Source organism: Acomys minous (assembly GCF_964271855.1).
Source record: "Acomys minous genome assembly, chromosome: 4".
In the NCBI taxonomy this organism is placed as follows: Eukaryota; Metazoa; Chordata; class Mammalia; order Rodentia; family Muridae; genus Acomys; species Acomys minous.
This window is the reverse complement of record NC_140486.1, coordinates 92,558,401-92,581,172: the sequence shown is the minus strand read 5'-3', so window position 1 is coordinate 92,581,172 and position 22,772 is coordinate 92,558,401. Positions and strand designations below refer to the sequence as shown.

The following is a 22,772-nucleotide window of genomic DNA, read 5'->3' as shown; positions in this document are numbered from 1 at the left end:
AAGCTGTCGAGTGTCCTGCTGGGTTGTTATGCTCCTGTGAAAGAGGAGCGCAGAAGTACACATGTGAAGGACAGAGAAGTATGTATAGAAGCATCATAATCAGAGCTGAAAATCAGCCAGTGGGGCAGGCTGGGCGATGGTGGTGGGATGGGCTTGAGTGTCTTTCTTCATGTACATGGTGTATTAATGAGCACTTCTTTAAACTTCCCTACCTTTATGTCTTTTCAACTTCTAATTTTGATACATTATAGATTTATGTGCAGTTTAAACACTAAATTGTTTTTATTTACTTTGTGTGTGTGTATGGTATGTGTGTGGGGGTATGCATGTTCCTATGCACATTTGTGTCCAGAGGCCGTGGTGAGGAAGTAGGGACAAGTGGAAGAAGGCTGACCAACAGGCAAGGACATCTCAACAAAGATGACCACAGACCAGCAGCCGTCCTAGCAGCAGCACTGCTTCTCGCAGCCACACTTCTCCTGGCAACAGCCCTTCCCACAGCCACAGCCACAGGAGCCACAGCCACAGGAGCCACAGCCACAGGAATGGCAGCAGGTGCATTGGTAGCAGCAGACCACAGGGTTGCAGCAGCCACAGCAGCTACCACGGCTGCCACAGCCACAGCAACCCATGTTGTCAGTAGAGAGGACTAGGGTGAAGTTAGGAAAGAGACTGAGGAGAGGAGGAGGTCTGAATGTTTGTCTCTCCGGGCACCCTTAAATACTCCTCTAGGAGGCTTGGCCGGGCGTGTACAGTCACTTCCCTGTTATTGCTTTGGTCTCTGTGGTAAACATTCTCTTGGCTACTTCTTCACCTCATGAGGGTACACAGCTTCCTTTGAACTTCAGTTTTAGGTAGAGTCACTTCCTTTTCAAGGTGGAATGTGAACTGTCTAAAATATTTCATAAGCACACATTGTCCTGCCTGCTTCAGGATGAGAGTTCTTTGGTAGTCTGTGACCTCAGCTGAGGATGCACACCTTCCTCATCCTTGCCAGGCAGGGTTGGCATCCAAGATGGAAGGTGTCATGACTTAGCTTTTGTTTATTCTATTCATATTACACACAGACTCCTTAGATTCTAGCTGTATAGAGAGAGTCCATTAAAATGGAATTTAAAATAAATCAGTGTAGGGAATGTCACATATACATCATTATTTGGGAAATTCGTATATTAATGGTAACAAGTCTTGGAGAGAAAAGAAACCCTTAAAGTCAGTATTCATCAACAAAGACAGTCTATATATTAAATAAAAAAAATTATTTTAAAAGCATCGCCATTCAAGGATAGAAAGATGGGTCATTGATCAATAAGGTGGAGAGCGATTAAAGAAGATACTGGATGTGCTGGCTAGTTTTTTGTTTGTTTGTTTTTATAGATTTGACCCAAGCTGGGCTCATCTGAAAAGAAGAAACCTCAACTGAGAAAATGTGAGGCAGGTGGTGGTGGTGCATGCTGTCCCGGAACTCTCTCTGAAGATGAGGCCATCCTCTGGCATGGGATTAAAGGCATGTGTCGCCACCACCACTGGGCTATTTCCTTTTGTTTAAAGGCACAACAATTGCTCTGTAAATATCCTACTGTGTTCTTCCATTGGTTTCAGAGTTTCAATCTTAGCTTTAAGACTTTAGTAAATTGACATACTTTTTTTTTTTTTTTTTGTAACGTGAGAAGACACGGTCTGGTTCATTCTTGCACATGTGGGTGGCGAGTGCCTTTAATATAGACAGCACCACTACTAACACAGCCACACACATCACTGCTAACTGCCCCTTTCCACATGGATGCTTTCTGGTGTAACCCCTATTTTCTTCTCTTTTTTTATTTTTCTAAAAATTAATTTATTCAGATTACATCTCCATTGTTACCCTCCTGTTCCTCTTGCTTCCCTCTTTCACCCTATTCCCCTCCCCTAGGTCTGTGACAGAAGGGGACCTCCTTCCTCATCATATGTAACCTCTATTTTCTAATTGCAACCATTTTCATTTCTGTCATCTATAGTGAACATCCTTCTTCTTCTTCTTCTTCTTCTTCTTCTTCTTCTTCTTCTTCTTCTTCTTCTTCTTTTGAGACAGGGTTTCTCTGTGTAGCCTTGACTGTCCTGGACTCCCTTTGTAGACCAGGCTGGCCTCGAACGCACAGCAATCCACCTGCCTCTGCCTCCCGAGTGCTGGGATTAAAGGCGTGTGCCACCATGCCCAGTGGCTTATTTCCTTTTTTGCCTGCTGCAATGTGGCTGATAAGGAAAAGATGGACAAAAGACAATTGCTGGAGGGGGCTGACCTTAATAGGAGTATCCCTAAAAGTAGGAGAAATGGCATTTTAAAAGGCCAATGCAAAAAAAAAAAAAAAAAAAAAAAAAAAAAGGCAAATGCTGATAAAAAGCTGGAAAGACTGAGGACTTTGCAGCTGTGTTTGCAGCATCTAGAGTGAGCAGGACCTGAGGGGCGCACAGTGGGCAGTAGGAAAGAGAGGAAGATGCCTGCGAGAGACTTAAAATGTCTTCAAAGGTAGCTTTGAGCACTCAGTAAAGGGGACAGCCTTCCATGTCAGGAGCTGGGAGACCGACATTGCTGGCCAATGGCAAAGCAGAGGAAAGGCAGGCACTTTTACAGACTTCTTGGTACCAAATGACAGCATGTCAGAGTTTACAGCTAGCAGAAACATTGGCTGTAATCTTCCCAGAATTAGGAATTCAGTGCACGAGAGAAGGGGTTATGGACATGGAAAGGTAGGGCCTAGAACACGAATGTTTATGGGTGCTGGGGACTTGGGTCTTCAGCAAAAGCCATATATGCTCTGTACTGGGAAAACCTCTCTCCACCACCCTCAGTTTTCACCTCTGCTTCAGTAAACAATTATAATTATAAGCATAAACTGAATTCTGTTTTGGGTCCTCAGTGCTATTTAAGGTCACAGACACTGAAGCTGGAGGCTCTGAGGATAGATGATAGCCTTTCTACAGCCCCTCTGCTCCTTGGTCACCATCCAAAAATGCTTTTCTAAATCCACCTTCACAACCTGAATGCGGGGGCCACCCTAAGAGGAAAGTGCTGCTCTAGCCTGAGGGCAGGTCCAGAAGTTGTGTAGTCTGGGCACCCAGCATCCTACTTTTCTCCTGGGACTCATTGAACACATGACAAATGAAAGCTAAAACCAGAGTCAGAAAGCCTGCGTGGTTTCCTAAAATGAGCTATTTCTCAAGCACTGGGCCTGTTCTGTGTACTGTGTTCAGTATCCTGTGGGGCTAGTGTTCTGTCAACCAAATTTTGGGAGACCTAAGAATGATTACCCCCTTTCTGCAGGCAGAGTCAGGGTGTGTGTGTGACAATGGAGCTTCCTGAGCTCTCTAAGACCCAACCCCTCCCATGGTAGGAACAGCAGGCAGTGGAGGCTACTACCTCTTAGGACAGACTCTATCCTTTTCTACTGATGTGGCCACTAGGAACCTCCCCTTACAGGTGTCAAGGGAACCACCCCTGGGAAAACAGTAGTAATTGAAGAAAGTGTCTATGGGCAGTTGGACCTCCCTGGCTTGGCTACTCCAAGACTGGCTGCACTTAGAGACGGGTATAGGTTCCTCCAAATGGCCTCCCTGAGAGGGACAGGCATAAGCTGAGACAAACTGACAACAACTGACTTAGTGAGCAGGCTGGAGGAGTCCAATATTTTCCTGTAGAAACTAATAAACAATAACAAGGAAGTGGTCATGTGCTCCTTACTGGACTCCCCAGCATTGGTACTTAAGGGGCTGCCCCAGTAGGAGGAGCATCACATCTTCCTCTCCTCTCTTGAGTCTCTCTCCTCACTGCACCTGAGTCCTCTCTACTGACAACATGGGTTGCTGTGGCTGTGGAAGCTGTGGCTGTGGCAGCTGTGGCGGCTGTGGTGGCTGTGGCAGCTGTGGCGGCTGTGGCTGTGGTGGCTGTGGTGGCTGTGGCGGCTGTTGTGGCTGTGGTGGTTGTGGCGGCTGTGGTGGCTGTGGCTGTTGTGGCTGCTGTGGTTGCTGTGGCTGCTGCAAACCTGTGATGGTCTGCTGTTGCCGCCGCACCTGCTGCCGCTCCTGTGGCTGTGGCTCCTGTGGCTGTGGCTGTGGGAAGGGCTGTTGCCAGCAGAAGTGCTGCCAGCAGAAGTGCTGCTGCAAGAAGTGCTGCTGCTAGGACAGCCAGCTGCTCTGCTCCTACCTAGGAGATGTGGGAGGCCACACTGCGTCCTGCTGGTAAGAATTTACTCCATTCTTTACCCCTCTTCCCCTCACCCTTCTATCACCAGCTTATCTCCTTCTGTTTTGTGAACCTCCTGCTTTGTCCTTCTGAGCTCTTCCTTTGTCTGCGCTCTGCATGCATGACACTGAGGCCACCTGATGCTACTAAAGACCTGATAAGATGGCTGGATGCAGCCAGAGCCAACCAGGAACCCTGATCTTAAACATTTCCTTAAATGTTTAAAATCCTCAGACCTATATTTAGTCGTTTTGATGTTTCCTGCCTGTACTCAATGTTTTTTATATTTACTCCTTAAATTCCCTAATAAAATAACTTGATATGCATTAAAACCCTCTTTGTGAGTCATGCCTTCATCTGCTGCTTTGCAGGTCTTTGTCCCCTGCACTGTCAGTCTCACCCTGGCGTTCTCATTCGTCCTCTTCACACCAGCCCCCAGCCCCCAGCTCCCAACACCCATAAGTGTTGACACACTCCTGCGTCCTCTTCACACCAGCCCCGAGCTCCCCACACCCATAAGTGTTGACACACTCCTGCGTCCTCTTCACACCAGCCCCCAGCCCCTGACACCCGTAACCATTTATTAGAAATGAACAACCCCTGAGTGCTGCCCTGGAATGACATTTCCCCTGCAGTATCCGTGTCCTTGGGTCCCCCCTAAATCTTTCTTGGTAAAAGAGGTAGGAATTGGTGGCATTGGTGGGGTTTTGCTTCCTAGTTTGCCTTTTTAAAAAATGGAGAGGAGGAGGAAAGGAAGGGGGGATGTGTGTGACTTTACCCTACAGCATTAGGCAGTTTCTGAAGAGACTGGAAACTGGCTAGCCATGGAGCATAGGTACTGTGTGTGTGTGTGTGTGTGTGTGTGTGTGTGTGTGTGTGTGTGTGTGTGTGTGTGATGTGTCATGTGGCTCTGGTCCTAGCTGGCATCTGTGGACACCTCTTTCATGTGCTGACTTCAAAGGCAAGTCTCATAAGGAGAGACCTGCAGGTCTTCCCAATCCACCAGCTCTCTGAGGTCATCCAGAAGGTGGAACCCTACATTGAGGTTGATGACAGTCTAAATCCTCATTTCCAGCCCAGCCCACCAACCATGCAACAGAGGGGCCCCTCTTTCTTTTTGCACCTTGATTTTGTACAGTTCAGAAAGGAAGAGAGTGAGGTTTCCTTGGACCTCCTCCTCCTCCTCCTTCTTCTTTTTCTTTTTTTAATAGAATGATTCTGCTTTTTCCAATAAGCCTAAAGAGGCTGGGACTGGCTAGGCAGCAATAGTGCACCCCTTTAATCCCAGCACTTGAGAGGCAGAGGCAGGTGGACCTCTGAATTGGAGGCCAGCCTGGTCTACAGAGCAAGTTCCGGGACAGCCCAGGCGACACAGGGAAACCTTGTCTCTAGAAAACCAAACCAAACCAAATGAGGCTGAGGCTATAGCAGTGAAGAACCTGACAGAATTAGTTAAGAGTGCCTGATCCCAGGCTTCTCTTATGCCTGCCCACACTGCTTCCTATACCACAGTGCGCATGGGTTTAGCACTGTTTCCATTTGTTACTTCCTCCTCCCCATTTTCCACCCTCCCAAGTTTCATGCATGCATATGCTGCCATATTGCCCTTCCCTGCTCTACCATGTGGCTTGTGGGTCTCTCCTTATAGCAGAAGCCATACTTTTAACTCAGAGAGACATGTGAGCACACTACAGCTTTTGACTTACCAGGCAAAAGCTATGTTATCAACACCTCACAGGTGTGATGCTTAAAAGGAAGAAAAGATCCTTTTTTGTTTTGTTTTGCTTGAGACAGACTTTCATGTAGCCCAGGCTGTCCCCTTACTCCCTATATGGTTAAGGCTGGCCTCAAACTCCTGATCTTCCCGCCATTAGCTTCCAAGTACTAAGATTGCAGGGATATACTACCACGCCTGGTGAGATTCTTAGCAGATGGATCCAAGAGGCATCTTTTCCTCCCAAACTAGTGGTTTAGGGATGGAACCTAGGGCCTTGCATGTGCTAGGCACAGGAGTTTTCTTCAAGCTGCTGGCCTAGATTCCAGTGTAGATGCATGGGAGACACTCCTGAGATGGTGGGACTATAGGTATTTTTCACATCATATCCCTCAGACTCCTGAATGTTTCAAAGGCCATTTAGAGGTGGCACAATTTTAGCTGGCATCCCATCTTCCTCTTTAAACCTTCTCTATTTTGGTCTACCCAAGAGAAGTGATCTCTCATTTGGTTTCCATAGTAACAAGATGTCCTAGTTTCATTTCTGTTGCTGTGACAAAATATAATAACCAAAAGCAACCTAGGGGAGAAAAGGTTCTTTTGGCTCACAGTTCTAGATTGTAACCTGTCCTTGGGCTTCTACTCCTGTGAAGAGAGACACCATGACCGTGGAAACTCTTGTAAGGAAAACACTTACTTACAGTTCAGAGGTTAGTACATTGCCACCAGGGTGGGGAGCACGGAAGCACAGAAGCAGATACAGTGGTGAAGGTTTCTACCTCTGAGAGTTCTACATATGGATGGGCAGGCAGCAGGAAGGCCTAGTGAGCCACCGAGACTGGCTTGAGTTTCTGAAACCTCAGTGGCCACCCCCAGTGAAATGCTTCTTCCAGCAAGGCCACACCTACTCCAATAAGGCCACACCTCCTAGTAATGTTACTCCTTATGGGGCTATGGGGACCATTCTCACTCAAACCACCACACAACCTATCATTGTAGGGGAGCCAAAGTGAAAGGAACTTTACAACAGCTAGCCACATCACATCCACAGTCAAGAGCAAGAGAAATGAAGGCATGCATACCTACTACTGAGGTTATGTTTTCCGGGACAGTCAGGACAGTAAGTGTGTGTGTGTCTGTGTGTCTGTGTGTCTGTGTGTCTGTGTGTGTGTTGGCTCCTGGCCTTGCCATGTTCACAGTTTGATGGGAAGACAGGCAAGGGTAAAGTGTTATGAAGAAAAATTACAGTGAGACTCATTATGTTTGATAGTTGTGGGTGGATATGAAATTCCATACTTGCAGCCACCTGGATAGGCTATCTCTTAGTTATTGTCTTAGTTTATCCACAGGCTGAGTCAGGTATATAGTATTTTTGTCATGATGTATAATTTACTTTCAAGAGAAGCATCACAAATCCAATAACCTAAAGGTTATAACTAGTCTTGACGTTTGTTTCCAGCTTGACTATCTACTCACTTTATTGAGTAAACTTGACACAGTAGGCAACATTTTTTGAATGGGGTCAGTCTACTTTGACATACAAATGATGGCTAAGTTCAGTGATTGTACTGTCCGGCTTTGTGTCAAATTGACATAAGCTAGAGTCATCAGAGAGAAAGGAGCCACAGTTGAGAAAATTCCTCCATGAGATCCAGCTGTAACTCAATGTCTTAATTAGTCATTGATGGGGAGGGCCCAGCCTATTGTGGGTGGTGCCATCCCTGGGCTGGTGGTCCTTGGTTCTATATGAAAGCAGGCTGAGGACGCCATGGGAAGCAAGCCAGTAAGCAGCACCCATCCATGGCAGCTGCATCAGTTCCTGCCTCCAGGATCCTGCCCTGCTTGAATTCCTGTCCTGACTCAGGGGAGGTATAAGCCAAATAAGCCTTGTCCTCCTTACCTTTTTTTTTTTTTTTGAGTCATGGTGTTTTGTCACAGGAATTGTGATTCCAAGACATGGTCTCCCCTGCTCTATTATGGGTGTTTTACAGTGGCTCTTGGAATCAGGTGTTATTTTTGTCAGAGAATTAAGCTATAGAAGGATTGAGGCACAGCTGCCTGGAGGTGGAAGGTCAATTCATATCAGGCTTTGTCGAAGACCCTTGGCACCTAACTCCTTTCCACTCACGAGTGCCCAGTTTTCTTTCCAAGACTCAGTCACAGCTCTTCTTCAAGTCTTCCAGGGCCAGGGGCAAAGGGTGAACAGCTTTATCCCAGCATTCAAAAGGCAGGGACAGGCTCTGTCTTCGAGCTCCGGGCCAGCCAGGGAGCGTATCAAGTCTCTGCTCCCTCCCAAGGCTTCCCTTCCTTCTTATGTAATGGGAGTAATATGTCACCTTTAAGTTATTCACCAATAACTTCCCAAGCCATCACCTTGAGGCAACGCCTTGCTTATAAAACTATATATCTTTTCTTCCCTTTCTCTTTTTTGTTTTATTTTTCTTATCAGTTTAGAGTGATTGAAACACACATTTCTCATACCAAACATAGTACCTTGCACATAACGAGGTTTTGACAAAGCTTGGTGGCCTGCTTTGGTGCTTCCCAGATGTTTATTTTTCAGAATAGAACTGTAAGTAGGACGTTAATGGATAGGTGCCCCAAATAGCATCCCTTATGTATTCAAAGTAGGGGCACCTGGCTTCTTTAAGCTGGCAGGTTGATGCATTCAAGCCATGTTTATACAGTTATTTGTGCTGCTAACAAATAGGTTGTGTGTTTAGATAACCAGTGGCATCCAGTGACCTTGGTTTTACAGGTTGTCTGATTAGAGGTTGAGGTTTGGTCTACAGCCATACTGAGATGCATTGACTGCTCACTGGCTGGTAAATCTGAGTACAGAAACAATTTGAATGAGCCCTGATAATAGTGCAATGTTATTTTAAAAGAGAATTTTGGTTAACTATTTAGGGTTGGGGACGTACTTCAGTTGGTAGGGTACTTGCTTAGCATGCACAAAGCCTTGAGTTTGACCCTCAGCAATACATAAAAACCCAGGACTTAGGAGAGAGGGGTCAAGGTCATTCTCAGCTACAAAGTGAGTTTGAGGCCAGTTTTGTCTGGGACATACAGGATCCTGCCTTAATAACAAAGTAAAATAAAAATTAATGCAATCAAAGACCTTTTAAAATGTTTTTTATGTGATAGTCTGGCTTTATACTCTGAATAATTATAGGGACACCCACAGCATCCTACAAGGGATGGCATTATTGCGTTAGCAGTAAGCACGGTAGTTGGGGATCTCTGGGTGGCCTTAGAGTGCACTGCGTCTTGATTTCTATAACTTCTCTCTTTTTATTAGCTGTCCATCACCCATAAGCTCTGAGAAATGTCTCTAATACACATTCTTGTGTCATATTCATTAAAACCTGTCCTTTTCTGTTCTTTTTTTCCTGGGCATCATATTAGCATACAGGGCCCTCTGCCCTTTCCTGTAAGGACACGGAGGCAGAAGCAAAACACTTTTTTCCTCCCAGCCATCCACTTCTAAAATTTAGGGGGAAAGAACACAGTTACTGATTAAAGGTTAAAAAAAAAATGTAATTCAGTTCCCATATCAGTCTAATCTAAAGCAGAGCCTTTGAGTGGCTTGCAACTAACAAAGACGACTTGGAGGAGGGGAGCCAGTTGATGTAATTTCCTATACTTTTTTCAACTTGACTTTTCATAAAATATACAACCCATAGAAATGCACGTTTTCAATTAATTGTATGTGAGATTGGCACAAAGAGAGAGGCAGTAACAAATGAATAAGGAGAAAGCAGAAAGCCGACTCACTCATTAAAATAGGAAGAGGGATCAGTGATCCACAAGGCTAGTCACAAAGGTTATCACTTCTTCCGTTGACATCATTTGCATTTAGGAAGGGACTGGTCCACCTTGAAGCTAAACTCTGCTAGTCTGGGGATTCTCAAATGTCTGGTTAGCTTTAGAAACATAGTGAAATGGGTGTGTCAAGATTTCTTGGTATCCAAGTCTAGGGGACCTGGGCAAGGTCAACAGGGTAGTATTTGGGGACAGGGACAAAATGTTGCCAGGGAGAGGAAAGTTAGTCTTTCCATTTCAGTAGAGTGACGTCAGGGTAGATTGACATTGACTCAGATGTGACCATAATGTTAAAAATGGCGGCAGACCCGAGGCAGTGTGGTGGCTGGTGACGAAGGTGGGCTCTTTTGCTGCAGAGCTTTGCCAAGGGACCGCCAGCCAGTACCTGCAGGAGGCGGGCTCCATCAGGCTCGTCTGTGGTAGCAGCCAGGGCAGAGGGAGAACAGAGTAGCAAACCACAGTGCAGTGGACAGGGCTGGGTTTACAAACCTTCGGGCCTTTCTACAGAGCTCTCAGAATGATGAGCCATAGAGCAGGCAGCCTTTGAGGGAGGTGAGAGGAGGCTTGTGGCACACAACGGTGGACAACATAGTCCATCAACTAATTGATGGACACACTGGCCCTCCGAGGTCTGTATTCTACTAGGCTGAAACATAACCCCCTTTCTTCAAACCGAAAAGCAGGCAAGCAAAGAAACAAACCCAATTTTTATTTGTGTCTCACATCCCGAGTGCTGGTTCTTTTGTTAACTGTCTTTCTGAAGCACAATTCAGTTATCGCTTACTTCCAAACTTCTGATACTTCTTCAACATGGTACCCAAGGGTTTGCACCTTCCTCTTGTCCCTGTATTTCCAGGAGTGGTCTTTGTGCCCCCTCCAAGGCAGTTGGGTGGGAGGAGTTGTCTGTTTCTCCCTTTTCCTATCTCCAATGGTACTGCAGCACTGAGATGGAAGGATTGAAGGTCCCCATTATGATCTTTACAATTGAGCTTTAGTTCATGAAAGCTCAGAACCAGCTTATCACCTACACTGTTACCAACATCCATTGGTAGGTGATGGTGGTGGTTCTTTCAGCTGTCCCTACTGGGGTATCTTTATACACATTTTTTTTTTGCCAGACCCAAAGCCCGTAGATTCATGTCTCTGTGCACCACAGAGTCAATTCCTCGTACAAGAAAGGTGATTTAGAGGCTATTGATCAAATTGACCACTTACCCCAAGTTTACACAATAGTACATTATTAAGGGACATTAGTGTAGATGTTTGTGTGGCTTTCCAAATAAAAATAGACACGCTCTGGAGTTTAGGGTCTTGAAGAAATGCACAGGAGGTGGAGGCGTGGATGGAGTGTTCTTCATCCTGTGCTTTCTGGTGCAGTTATTCAAGCAATTTAGTTACACCGTCTTTACCCTGAAACAAGGATGAGAAAATCTACCAAAGATTCAAAGGACCTTATTACATCCCAAAATACAAGTAAAATAGCACCAATTGGAAATTATCTGATTGTTGTACATAGAAGCCTGTATATGACACATAGTGAATAAAAGCCAGACAAGTATAGGTGGGCTCTACCATGGTGGTGGATTAGCCCACTTTGTTATCTTTGTGTTTTGGAAGGTAGTTTTTTTTTTGGGTTTTTTTGTTTTTAATTTTTTGTTTTGTTTTTGTGGGTTTTGAGACAGGGTTTCTCTGTGTAGCCTTGGCTGTCCTGGATTCACTTTTGTAGACCAGGCTGGTCTCGAACTCACAGAAAGGAAGGTAGTTTTTTTATAGTCACTTCTCACAAATGTCTTTGCTCCCTTCCCTTTTCCACTCTCTTTCCTCTTCTTCTTCTTCCCCTTCCCTTTCCTCTTCCTTCTTCTCCTCTTCCTCCTCTTCTTGTCAAGGACAATTTTATTAGCATGTAGCTGTGAGGAGGAGGGAGACGGAAATAGGAGAGAAAGTCACATCTTTTGAGTTAGGCTTGGAGCCCAACAAGCAGTAAATGGCAGATTAGCAGCCACATGACAAGGTGAGGAGGCTTCAGGTAAAGTGAAGAAGCCCCGAGCTTTGGAAAGCATGTAGCAGCTTTGTAAGTATCTGAATGAAAGGATAAAAAGTGAAAAGGAAAGAAGCAAAGAAAATCTTACATTTCCCCCCCCTGAAATAGGACTCAGAAGAGTGGGCAGGAGCCATGGCAAAGGCTCCACAGGCAATTTCCTTTTTAAAATTTGAGATAAGGTTGTATTATCCAGCCCGGGCTGACTTAGAAATTACTGTGTAGGCTGGCCTAGAACTTGTGATGATCCTCCTGTGTTAGGATTCTGAATGCTGGGATTACAAATGTGAGCCACTACATCTAAGTTACAACAGTCATCTTTAAGACTTCCCTCAGGGGGAAAATTGTTGGACAAAAGCCCAGCGCTAATGAGCCAGATCATGGCATTATTCTAAGGGCTAGGTAAGGTACTTTTGTTAAATTAAATGTTTTCTTAAATTCCTGCTAAAGCTCCCAAATAATGAGACAGAGACCTGTCACGTTGATTAATAAGCTTTAAGCACCATAACTGGGCAGATACTGATGTATTTTAACCTGTCTAGGCTAGCTTGGCCTACTTCCCAGCCACATGCCCTGTTACCTGTCCTCTAGTTATGCTGCTCTGCTGCCTCTCCTCCACCTTTGTCCTCCTGGCAATTCCCCTATGGTGACCTCCTCCTCATGGCCCAGCAACCTCACCTCCTGGCCTGGCCTCATGGCTACCTTCTCATAGCCCAACGACCTCTTTCTTCTCTCCTCTCCTCTCCTCTCCTCTCCTCTCCTCTCCTCTCCTCTCCTTCTCTCCTCCTCCTCCTCCTCCTCCTCCTCCTCCTCCTCCTCCTCTTCTTCTTCTTCTTCTTCTTCTTCTTCTTCTTCTTCTTCTTCTTCTTCTTTCTCTCTCTCTCTCTCTCTCTCTCTCTCTCTCTCTCTCTCTCTCTCTCCTCTCTCTCTCTCCCCAAGAATGGGAATGAAAGTCTCGCCTACTGTCTTCTCTGTCCCAGTCATTGGCTCTTCAGCTTCTTTTTTAACCAATCAGAGATAACTGAGGAATAATTTTGACGCAACATTGGGACAGGAGATTGCTAAATAGCACTGACAATATCAGAATCTGTTAGCATTTAGCTCACTGCCCATTCAGCAATTAACAATCAAATATACAGAGACACACCTTAATACAATGTGAATGAAGGTCACCTCTGCATTCTCCAGAGAAGCAAAACCAACAGGATGAAAATGTGCAAAGGGAGGTTTATTGTGGGAATTGGGTAACAAATTATAGAAGCCAAATGTCCTGGGTTGTGTTAGCTGCAAACTGGAGAACAAGGGAAGATGGTGATGTAGCTTTTGAATAAAATGGCCTAAGAATCAGAGGAGCCAATGGTATAAGTCCCAGCATTCGAAGGCCCAAGAACCAGTTGTGACAGCATCTAAAGACAGAAGAAGGTGGATGTCCCAGCTCAAAAAAAGAATTCGCTACTTGCCTTTTTGTTTCATTCAGGCCTTAAAAGACTGGATGACAGCCTGTTTTAGTCCATTATGCCACTCAGAACACCTGAGACATAAGACTAGGTAACTTATAAAGAACAAAGATTTAATATTCAGTCATAGTCCTGGAGTCTGAGAAGTCCAAGATTGTCAGCTGTCGTCTGTGAGAACTTCTGTGTCACATGCAGATACCAAATGGGTGAGAAAGAGATGAAACAGATGTCCTCATGTGGCAGAACAAACAGAAAGAGCTTGCATCCACATGCCCTCTTTATCAAAGCATCTATCCATGGGAAGCAGGGACCTGTTTAGCAACCATCATCCAGGCTCCCGGAAACTGGTAGACAGAATCATGCCTTCAGGGTTGTCCTTATGGCACGGGCCAAGGGTAGCAAAAGACCCTGGAGTCCAGCTTCATATCCCAGAAATGAGAAAGATTCTAAGAACTCAGCTGAGCAGGCTGCAGTTATATTGTATACAAGAATTTCCCCCCTTTCATGTTACAGTAGAAGGAAGTTCTGCTTAGGGAATATAAATAATGGATAGACATATTACAGATCATTGACTGGCATTTGTGTTTGGCACGCTGTACAGCTTTGGCAGGGAAGACGTCTAGTTCTGCCCTGTCCTTTACAACAATAATGGTTGGAGGAAGAGAGAGAGAGGAGAAACACTGGTTACTCACTGCTTTATATTAGTGATAGCTCCAAAAAGAAAATAAAAGCTAAATGTAACAAGTTCTTTCAAGTCAGGAGAATCCTTGAAGGAAGTACACAAGGGTCCACGTGAGGTTTCAGCTGAGGATATTTGCATAATAACCAGGAAGTGGGACTTACTCACGTTCACTTCCTCTCTAGGATGGATACATAAGGGGCTCCCCAAGCAGAAGGAGACATCACATCTCCCTCTCCTCTCCTGAGTCTCTCTCCTCACTGTACCTGAGTCTTCTCTACTGACAACATGGGTTGCTGTGGCTGTGGTGGCTGTGGTGGCTGTGGCTGTGGCTGTGGTGGCTGTGGCTGTGGCAGCTGTGGTGGCTGTGGCTGTGGTGGTTGTGGCTGTGGTGGCTGTGGCTGTGGTGGCTGTGGTAGCTGCTGTGGCTGTTGTGGTTGCTGTGGCTGCTGCAAGCCTGTGGCCTGCTGCTGCCGCTCCTGTGGCTGTGGCTCCTGTGGCTGTGGCTGTGGCTCCTGTGGCTGTGGCTGTGGGAAGGGCTGTTGCCAGCAGAAGTGCTGTTGCCAGCAGAAGTGCTGTTGCAAGAAGTGCTGCTGCTAGGACAACTGTTGGCCACCAGGTCTCTGGACCCTTCCTGCAGGTAACTGCTTAAGTGAGTTTTGTCTGCCTATCTGCTTCTGTTTGTCTGTAGGTTGTATCTGTAACTTGAGTATATCACCAGCCTGTGGAAATGCCATACTTTGTAGTTTTGTACCTCAATGCCATTTACTAGCAATTGTAGACATTCATAAATATGTAGCCTCTCCATAAATCACCACATTCTAATCACAACTGTGATAGAATGCAGTTGACATAATCAATGATGTACCTTCTTAAATCACCCATTTTATTTTCCGTTTCTACCTCTGCAAAGCTTATCTGTGTACACAAATAAACTCCCATTTTAATAAATTACACTAAACCAGCCTCAAAGATTCATCTCTTTTTTTTTCCTCCCATCTTTCCCATTTTATAAACTTCCCTGGATACAGTGAGTTCTGTCTTAGTGGATAGGACAAATAAGCGAAAAGAATCAAAGGTGAGATAAATGCTTGCCAGGGATATAGACGTATAGACCATTGGCCCTTTGTGGATCTGAGAAAGGAGGGAGGGATGTGGGGGGTGGGGCACCTTCTCAAGCTCATCTTCCCAATTTTATTAAGTAGAATGTACTGCAAACCTCTCACTTGACAGCAACCAAAGTCTGGTGCAGGAATATTAGATCACCTTCCAAACGTTCAGGTAGGAAACCTGACCGATTTCGAGGATCCTGTTTTGAAGGCTGCTTTCTCCTTCCAGAGTGCTTTCTTACCGCAGGTTGATCTTACTCTTCATGGCCTCGTTGCTGAGATCACTCCAAAGACTCTGGGTCTTGTTGCCTTTTTTTCTGTTGTGCATGATCTCGGCTGTCCATCTCATACTCCTCATGGACCATCACACTTTACAAAGCCTCTATGCTCTGATTCATCTGTCCAAGGTCTGGACGGTGAACTTGGGCTGTAGCTAGCTCAGGTACCATGAAACTCTTATCTGCCACTCCAAACCACAGGTCAATGTCAGTTGTGGTGTGAAATCAACATCAGAATTAACAAACAAACAAACAAAGGAACAAAACCTCAAACCACGCTCAGATGGTGTCCACATGTACAGTGCACTATGCCCTCAAATGCCTCCTTATTTAATCTCCCCTCATGTCCCTCGTCTCTGTAGATAAAGCCCAGGTACTAGCTCTTGAGAGGGTTCATGTAACAGTAGAGTGAGAATGAAGGGGCTTGGCTGGAGGTCCCAGAATGCTCTGGGTGGTCAGACTAAACCAAGGGAAGCCTGGGTCCTTTGGTATATTTCTCAGAAGGACACTTGCAACCTCTCAGGGTCTACTTAGAGTGCCTCATTGTAATTCTAAGAACCCAAGCCAGAAAAGAACCTTACATGGCAGATGTGGCACATGGAATGGATGGAAGCAAAGGGAACAAGACTTCAGGAAACCCATAGCCAACCACGTGCCGCATAACTCAAGAAGATCCTATAGGAAGCTAGCTGCCACTTCCGGCGAAAGTCAGGGTGGGCAAGCCTCCTGAGAGTAAGCTGACAGTGTGGTTTGGGTTATCACCTGTGTCCATCTCTGTTGTCTTGTCCATTGATCTGCAGGATCAGGATCCCTGGGTCTCTGATGGCCTCAGGGTACCCCAATCCCTGTAGCTACTGTCAGCCTGCAAGGTTCATTCTTGGACCCTTCTCACTCAGCCTCTCCTCCTGTATCTACTCTTGAAATGGTCTCTTCTCGGGGGGCCAGGTGTCCTCCATGAAGTGAGGGGAGAATTTAAGTTCATTCATTTAACCCCAAGGCAGCTGCTTCTCACTCAGGGCCCTTGGACGACGTGTCTTTTGCACACAAGAGTGATCAGAACTCTGTGGCACACATCCTTTTCTAGGACCTAAAACCCAACTCCTTTTAGATGTTTTCTCTCCACATGGTCTATGGAGGTAGAAGATGTGTGCTGTGAGGAACTGGAGGCTTGTCATCACTCAGTTGTTAGTATGAATTTGTGAGGAATGCATGGACTATTTTTAAAATTTAATTTATTTTTTCACTTCATATCCTGATCATAGGCCCCTCCCTCCCTCTTGCCCCTTCCCCTCCCCTATTCCTCAGAAAAGGGGAGCCCTTTGTCCACAGCTCATCAAGTTGCATTAGGGCTGAGCACATCCTCTTCCCCTGTGGCCTGGAGGCAGCTCTGGCAGGGGGGCAGTGATCAAAAAGCAGGCACCAGAGTCCAGCCCCTGCTCCCCTTACTAGGGGACCCACATGAAGCCTGAGCTTCCCACCTACTATAGGCATGAGGTATAGGGGGCCTAGGTCCAGTTCGCATGATCCTTGGTTGGTGCTTCAATCTCTAGGACTATTTTATTCTTAAAAGAGATTGCAGAGCTTTTGCTGTGGGTTGAAATGTGCTCCCTTACACTTGTCTGCTGAAATCCTAATTCCCAGTGCCTCAGAAAAGGGCAGTATTGGGGCTAGAATTATTTAAAGGTGTAGTTACACTAAAATGAGGTCATAATGGTAGGTCCTGATGCCGTGACTGGGCAGGTGTAGACACCCACTGAGGGAAGAACTCGTGAACACAGAGAGAGCACATGGGTTGCACAGCAGTGTTAGCTGACCCCCACACTGCAGTCCAGAGCCTTCTCCACCCAGTCTTCAGTCTAAACCTCTCTGCACCTCAGCTCTGCCTGCACCACCGGTCCACCTGCTCCACAGGTTCACCAGTACTGAGTGTGACAGGGAGAGTAAGCAATGCCAAGGTAGTATGAAATAGGAAGCCATAATAATTAATTAATCCTGCCTGTGAACTTGAGACTCAGCCTCAGAGAGATTATCTACATTAGGTTAACTGTGGTAAGGAGACTCAGGCTAATTTGGGGCTGTACCACGGGCCGGTGAAATAAACTCACTGACCTGCCCTCACTCCGCCAACCTTGCCTTTGTGGCTGAAGAGTCCTTCAATGAATTTTTATTGTCCGAAAGAAAAGGCCGTCTCAGCAATTCTCAAAACTTCCAAAGATGTAAGGTTTGAGTAAGATCCTCTGTCTTCCCATTTAGTCAGCAAAATGACTTGCTGGAGACAACATGAGTGTGGGGTCCTTTCATTTGTGAGAGGAACATAGCTTTGGTTGATCTCACTTGTCACCTTGGTTACATCAGGAATTAAGTAAGAAACATGCCTGTGGGCAGATCAGTGAGGGAATTTCCTAGAAGAATTAACTGAAGACTGAGGACCCTTTTCCAAACAGCGCGGCACCTTTTGGTGGCAGTCCAGATGGAAAAGGTCTGGGGAGAACTCTTTTTGCCTGCCTGCCTTTACATCCTGCTGGTTAGTGCAGCTATCCTGTTGCTGCTTCTGTAGCCTCCACCCTTTGCTAACACCAGAACACACCCTCTCTGGCCTAACATATACTGAGGAAGAATGGCTTTCCAGGAATGCTCCAGGCTCTCAGCTGCAGATTGGGATAGATGAGTCATCCAGCCTCTTGGGTGACGCCATCATATTTCCAGCCTCTCTGGTGTGCAAAGAACCATCTTGGACTACTCCATCCATATCCTGATCATGCAAGCCGGGCTCACAACTTCACTCTGTGATAAGTATCCATTCTCTGTTCCTCTAGAGAGCCCTGACTAATGCCTACCCAAAGAGAAGGTTTTTCTCTCAGGATCCAACTTTGAACACTGCACAAACATCAAGGCTTCTCTAGGCTCCTAAGTCTAAAACAATATAAAAGAATGAGGGAAAAAAACCACAAGTCACAGACCATTAAGGAAGATCTCAAATGATTTTGCCAGCAGCCAAACATCTCATGACAGTGCTTACATAATGGTTAGGATGCAGATGAAAGATGAACAGCCATTCCCTGAAAACAAGCCATGGGATTTCAGGGCTTTTCAGGAGAACTCACACTGTGACCAGAGACAAATGAAGGCATGGCATGACCACAGGCGACAGAGTGGACAAAGGGCAATCGTCTGTATCGAGAAGAGCGAGCAGGGTGGAATGCCCAGGGAAGGTCACCCTGAGGAAAGGGCACGATGGAATTTTTCTGGGGAGGCTGAGGTGTGTTCATACTGGAAAGGTCTGTTCTCACCTGTTCTCTGAGGGCACAGTCTTCACACCTCATACCTCGTATGATTTTAAATGGCAGCAGAGTATGCTGTGAGGTGAATTCAGCTCTCCAAAGACATTATAATGGACAAAGGTGACTCTGGATCACCCTGAAGACAGGTGGAACAGTTGATTATTTAAACCCATCTTTGTGGTCTTCTCTGGCCAGCATTACCTGAAACAAAACCAACAAAAACCATTGAATGATTTTGAGCAGTGATTATATGAACAGCAGCTTCCTCTCCTCAGCACATCCAACCCTAACATTTCTTCTGGGCAGAAACAAGGTCAGTCCTATCTTCCGCTGCTCACTAATCACCAGTATTGAGTTTGAAAGTTAGAAAGCCAGGGGAAACTAAAGGAACAGTGTCAACACTTTAAGTACATATCATAGCTGAAGGTATAGAAAAACAAACAAACAAACAAACAAACAAACACCAAGAAAAAACAGAAGCTGGTCATCTGTCTCCCAGGCTGACTGTAAATGTTCTCAATAGATAGAAATAGAAAGAAAATTGTATTACTTGTATTTCAGTATTCAATGTTTGTGAAAGATTGTTTGTAGTGTGTGTGTACAAGAGAGAGTGAGGGAGAGAGGGGGGAAGAAAGAGAGAGAGAAAGAGATGGGAATTTTGGAATTTTTGTTTATTTAAAAACACAGAAATATTATAAGAATATGTTTTTGTTTTAATCCCAGGTGTGGGGATATAGGGCTGCTTTGCAGCAGCTGACTATGATTTGCCTCATGTTCTGGTGGGGGGCATGATTTTGCCAGATGCAGATTGTTTCTGCAATTATGTGAGATTTTGAATTCTGGGACTTTTCAGAGGGTATATAAATGCTGAGAGGCATGGGGGTTGTTGATTGTAGTTGGTCGAGGTTTGCTAAGTAGTCATGTGCAAAGAAGAAACAACAACAAGAAGAAATTAAATATCCTGATGGCAAAGCTCAAACTTGCCCCAAGGAGCTCGACACCCCAGTCAGCAGGAAGTAGTCTAATGATAACATCGTCCTCTTCCCCTGACTTTATTCAGGGATCTCTTTCCTTTCCTTTCCATCCTTTTCTCTCTCTTATCTAGTATTAGAGGGTTAAAAGAGTGGAAGAAAAGGGTGGAGAAGGGTGAGAGAAATAAGAACCTACAAAGTAGCTAATGCCGTGTGTGTGTGTGTGTGTGTGTGTGTGTGTGTGTGTGTGTCAGTGTGTATGAGTGCGTGGATGTGTGAGTGCATGTGAATACGTGGATGTGTATATATGCATGTGTGTGAATTTTTGTGTATATGTGTATGTATGCGTGTGAATATGTGTGTGACTATGTGAATGTGTGTGTGTTTGAATGAGTGTGTGTATGTGTGAATATATGTATGAGTGTGTGTATGTGTATGTGTGTGTGTAAAAAGGTTTTAGGTGTACCCATGGAACTTGACTTTCACAATCTGTAAGTGAGAGGTCTTCTAAAGACTCAGGTGGTGAGGGGTTGGCCTTGATGCAGCAGGTTCAGACATGGGCTTTGTCCTGAGGGTTCTAACATCATCAATGTCTTAGTCCACTAATGGGCCATGGGGAATTGATGGAAACTTAAGTGGGACCTAGCTGTCCACCAAAGGCTTAAAAAAAAGATTTGGAGAATTTTTAGGATTGGAGATGTGGTCATACCAAAGAAGAGGCAATAGAAACGTTCAGAGGTTATTTATATTTTATTAGAAAACAAAAACCAAAAATCACATTGGAAGGTACAAATAAAGAAAAGTATAGAGACAGGAAACAAATGCGGAAGAAATAGTCCCATATGTCAAAAAGTACTTGATTCCACGTTCTGAGGAGAACAGCGGAGAGACTGCTGCAGGAATCGACTATTTGTTACTGGAGAGGAAACACAGCAGGCAGGAAGGTTAGGAATACCAAAGCAGAAAAGAAAGGAACCCAGAGTCCGGAAGCAAATCCATAGGACAGGGGCATACCAGGGCAGGCAGACGACAGTAAAGCTGGTGTGGAGGTAGGAGGAAAGGCCCTGAATTCCTGGTACCCATAGCCCAGAAACAGAGACCTGGTGGCTGTCCTAGCAGCAGCACTTCTTGCAGCCACACTTCTGCTGGCAGCAGCACTTCTGCTGGCAACAGCCCTTCCCACAGCCACAGCCACAGGAGCCACAGCCACAGGAGCGGCAGCAGGTACGGCGGCAGCAGCAGACCATCACAGGTTTGCAGCAGCCACAGCAACCACAACAGCCACAGCAGCTACCACAGCCACCACAGCCGCCACAGCCACCACAACCACCACAGCCGCCACAGCCACCACAACCGCCACAGCCACCACAGCCACAACAGCCACAGCCACCACAGCCACAACAGCCACAGCAACCACCACAGCAGCCAACACGGTAGCACCTGCAGGTGGTGCAACTGGTGCAGCCTCCACAGTTATCACAGCCACCACAGCCAGAGCAACCCATGGTGTCAGTAGAGAGGATTCAGGTGCAGTGAGGAGAGAGACTCAGGAGAGGAGAGGGAGATGTGATGCTCCTCCTGCTGGGGGAGCCCCTTAAGTACCATCCTGGGAGAAAGGAAAGGGAAGGATGGAGCACACATGACATGTGGTCACTTCCTTGTGGGGCAGCTGCTGTTTTCTCATCCAAGGTTCTCCCTTGTTTGTGTCCCATGCACATCACATGACCTCATACACTTGCAAGCAGTGCCTTTTCCTTTGTAAAGCCGCTTTAGAAGCAAACCAGGAGATGCTGATGTGGGGGAGGGGAGCTCATTTTCACAGCAGTACAACACATCTTTCAAATTTGCAGGGAAGTGGACACTTAGTTGAAAGCAGCCTTTTCCTCTTCCTTTTCAATGCTTTTCTACCCATCATCCACTCGAAATCTCCCTGCTTTGCTAGGAATTCTCAAAGGAAAAGGCAAATTAGGAACATCCAAATAGAATTCTTCCAGAAATGGTTACACCTGCATTACTGTGATTTTCACATCATTGTCTGCCCAGTGAGTTCGCATGTTCCGTACTTAGAGAGAGAGAGAGAGAGAGGGAGAGAGGGAGAGAGGGAGAGAGGAGGAGGGAGAGACGGGGAGAGAGAGAGAGAGAGAGAGAGAGAGAGAGAGAGAGCACAGAAAATGACACGGTTCTCCCCATTCTTAACTCATTAAACTGTGTGCTGAGTGCTGGCACAATCCTCCCTCCCGTCCTCCCTCCTAAGCCTGGGCAAACTCCCTTCCTGGTCCACACTTGCCTGGATTTAAATCCTATATGTAACTTTCCCAAGCAGATCCTCTAAGGTAAGTCAGGTCACACCCATCTCCATCACCCGACCTATTCATACTCTGCTCTTGACTCCATCTTCTTGCCCTGGGGCCTCGGAGGCACATCTGGTGGTCCACTCTCACACTTAGGTCAAATGCTCCTCCGAATTGCAAGCCCTCCACCCAGACACTTGAACACTCTCTATGTGCTGATGCTTAAAAATCCTGTGTGCGGCCATTTTTTCTCTTACTCCAAGGTCCACTCTCCTACTAGAGTCTTCAACAGCTTTAAACCCCACCTTGCACCTCTAGTTCTATTCAGTCTAAGCCCTCATGGACCACCCGAGGATGCTGTGACACAAAGGAACAGAGCCAATTTACCCATGAAACCTCCAACACCAGATCCCTACAGAACAGCTTCGTCAGATTCAGGAAACAGGTTCTGGCCATTGAGCCTTTGCCACACAAAAGGAGAAGGATCTCAGCTCTCCTCTGATCCTGTTGTTTCTATTGCTACACCCAACTTGCTCACCCACTCTCAATTTCTCTAAGAAGAAAACCAGCAAGAACAAGGTCTAAGACAGAAGAGCCCATGCGAGGGTCTCAGCTGTCTTTCATCCATAATTGATATTCAAACATAGGGAAACGCTTCTTCTTTCCACAAATCAAGTCATACAAATCATTGTGTCATCAAAATGCACATTCCAGAATGATTTTGTCTTGTTATGAAAATTGCCACTATGGCCTAAGTACCTCCTACATGAATCACACAGTAACACTACATGTGCTGAGGTGGTGATGTTGACTGCAGCTCCAGCTGACTCCCTGTCTTGTAAAGAAGACAATGATGTTTGCACTTGACAGTGACCCTTGACTCTGTTTTTATGTTCTTCCCACTCCA

General features: G+C 45.9%; 4 protein-coding genes across 4 annotated transcripts in view; 2 read left to right on the top strand and 2 right to left on the bottom strand.

Moving 5' to 3' along the window:
* Positions 1–22,772, bottom strand: part of LOC311595874 (uncharacterized protein) — a 171,707-nt gene that overhangs the window by 140,704 nt on the left and 8,231 nt on the right. The window lies entirely within an intron of this gene.
* LOC311595766 (uncharacterized protein) lies at positions 429–21,133 on the bottom strand. The gene is made up of 2 exons (XM_084778741.1): positions 20,692–21,133; positions 429–715 (listed from the first exon to the last, which is right to left on the bottom strand). The coding sequence occupies exons 1-2, from the start codon at positions 21,077–21,079 to the stop codon at positions 444–446; spliced, it is 660 nt and encodes a 219-aa protein (XP_084634867.1). The 5' UTR covers positions 21,080–21,133; the 3' UTR covers positions 429–443.
* LOC311595879 (uncharacterized protein) lies at positions 3,767–4,248 on the top strand. Its single transcript, XM_084778956.1, has one exon. It carries the CDS (start codon positions 3,836–3,838, stop codon positions 4,157–4,159), a length of 324 nt encoding a protein of 107 aa, XP_084635082.1. The 5' UTR covers positions 3,767–3,835; the 3' UTR covers positions 4,160–4,248.
* LOC311595880 (uncharacterized protein) lies at positions 14,161–14,901 on the top strand. Its single transcript, XM_084778957.1, has one exon. The coding sequence runs from the start codon at positions 14,224–14,226 to the stop codon at positions 14,533–14,535; it is 312 nt and encodes a 103-aa protein (XP_084635083.1). The 5' UTR covers positions 14,161–14,223; the 3' UTR covers positions 14,536–14,901.

What these genes read in the sequence shown, in the direction of transcription:
- LOC311595880 (XM_084778957.1), top strand. Translation starts at nt 14,224, where the DNA reads ATGGGTTGCTGTGGCTGTGGTGGCTGTGGTGGCTGTGGCTGTGGCTGT.
- LOC311595766 (XM_084778741.1), bottom strand. Translation starts at nt 21,079, where the DNA reads ATGGGTTGCTCTGGCTGTGGTGGCTGTGATAACTGTGGAGGCTGCACC. An exon ending in TGGCTGCAAGAAGTGCTGCT is followed by an intron (nt 716 to 20,691) that starts GCTAGGACAGCC and finishes GGAGTATTTAAG; the next exon opens with GGTGCCCGGAGAGACAAACA.
- LOC311595879 (XM_084778956.1), top strand. Translation starts at nt 3,836, where the DNA reads ATGGGTTGCTGTGGCTGTGGAAGCTGTGGCTGTGGCAGCTGTGGCGGC.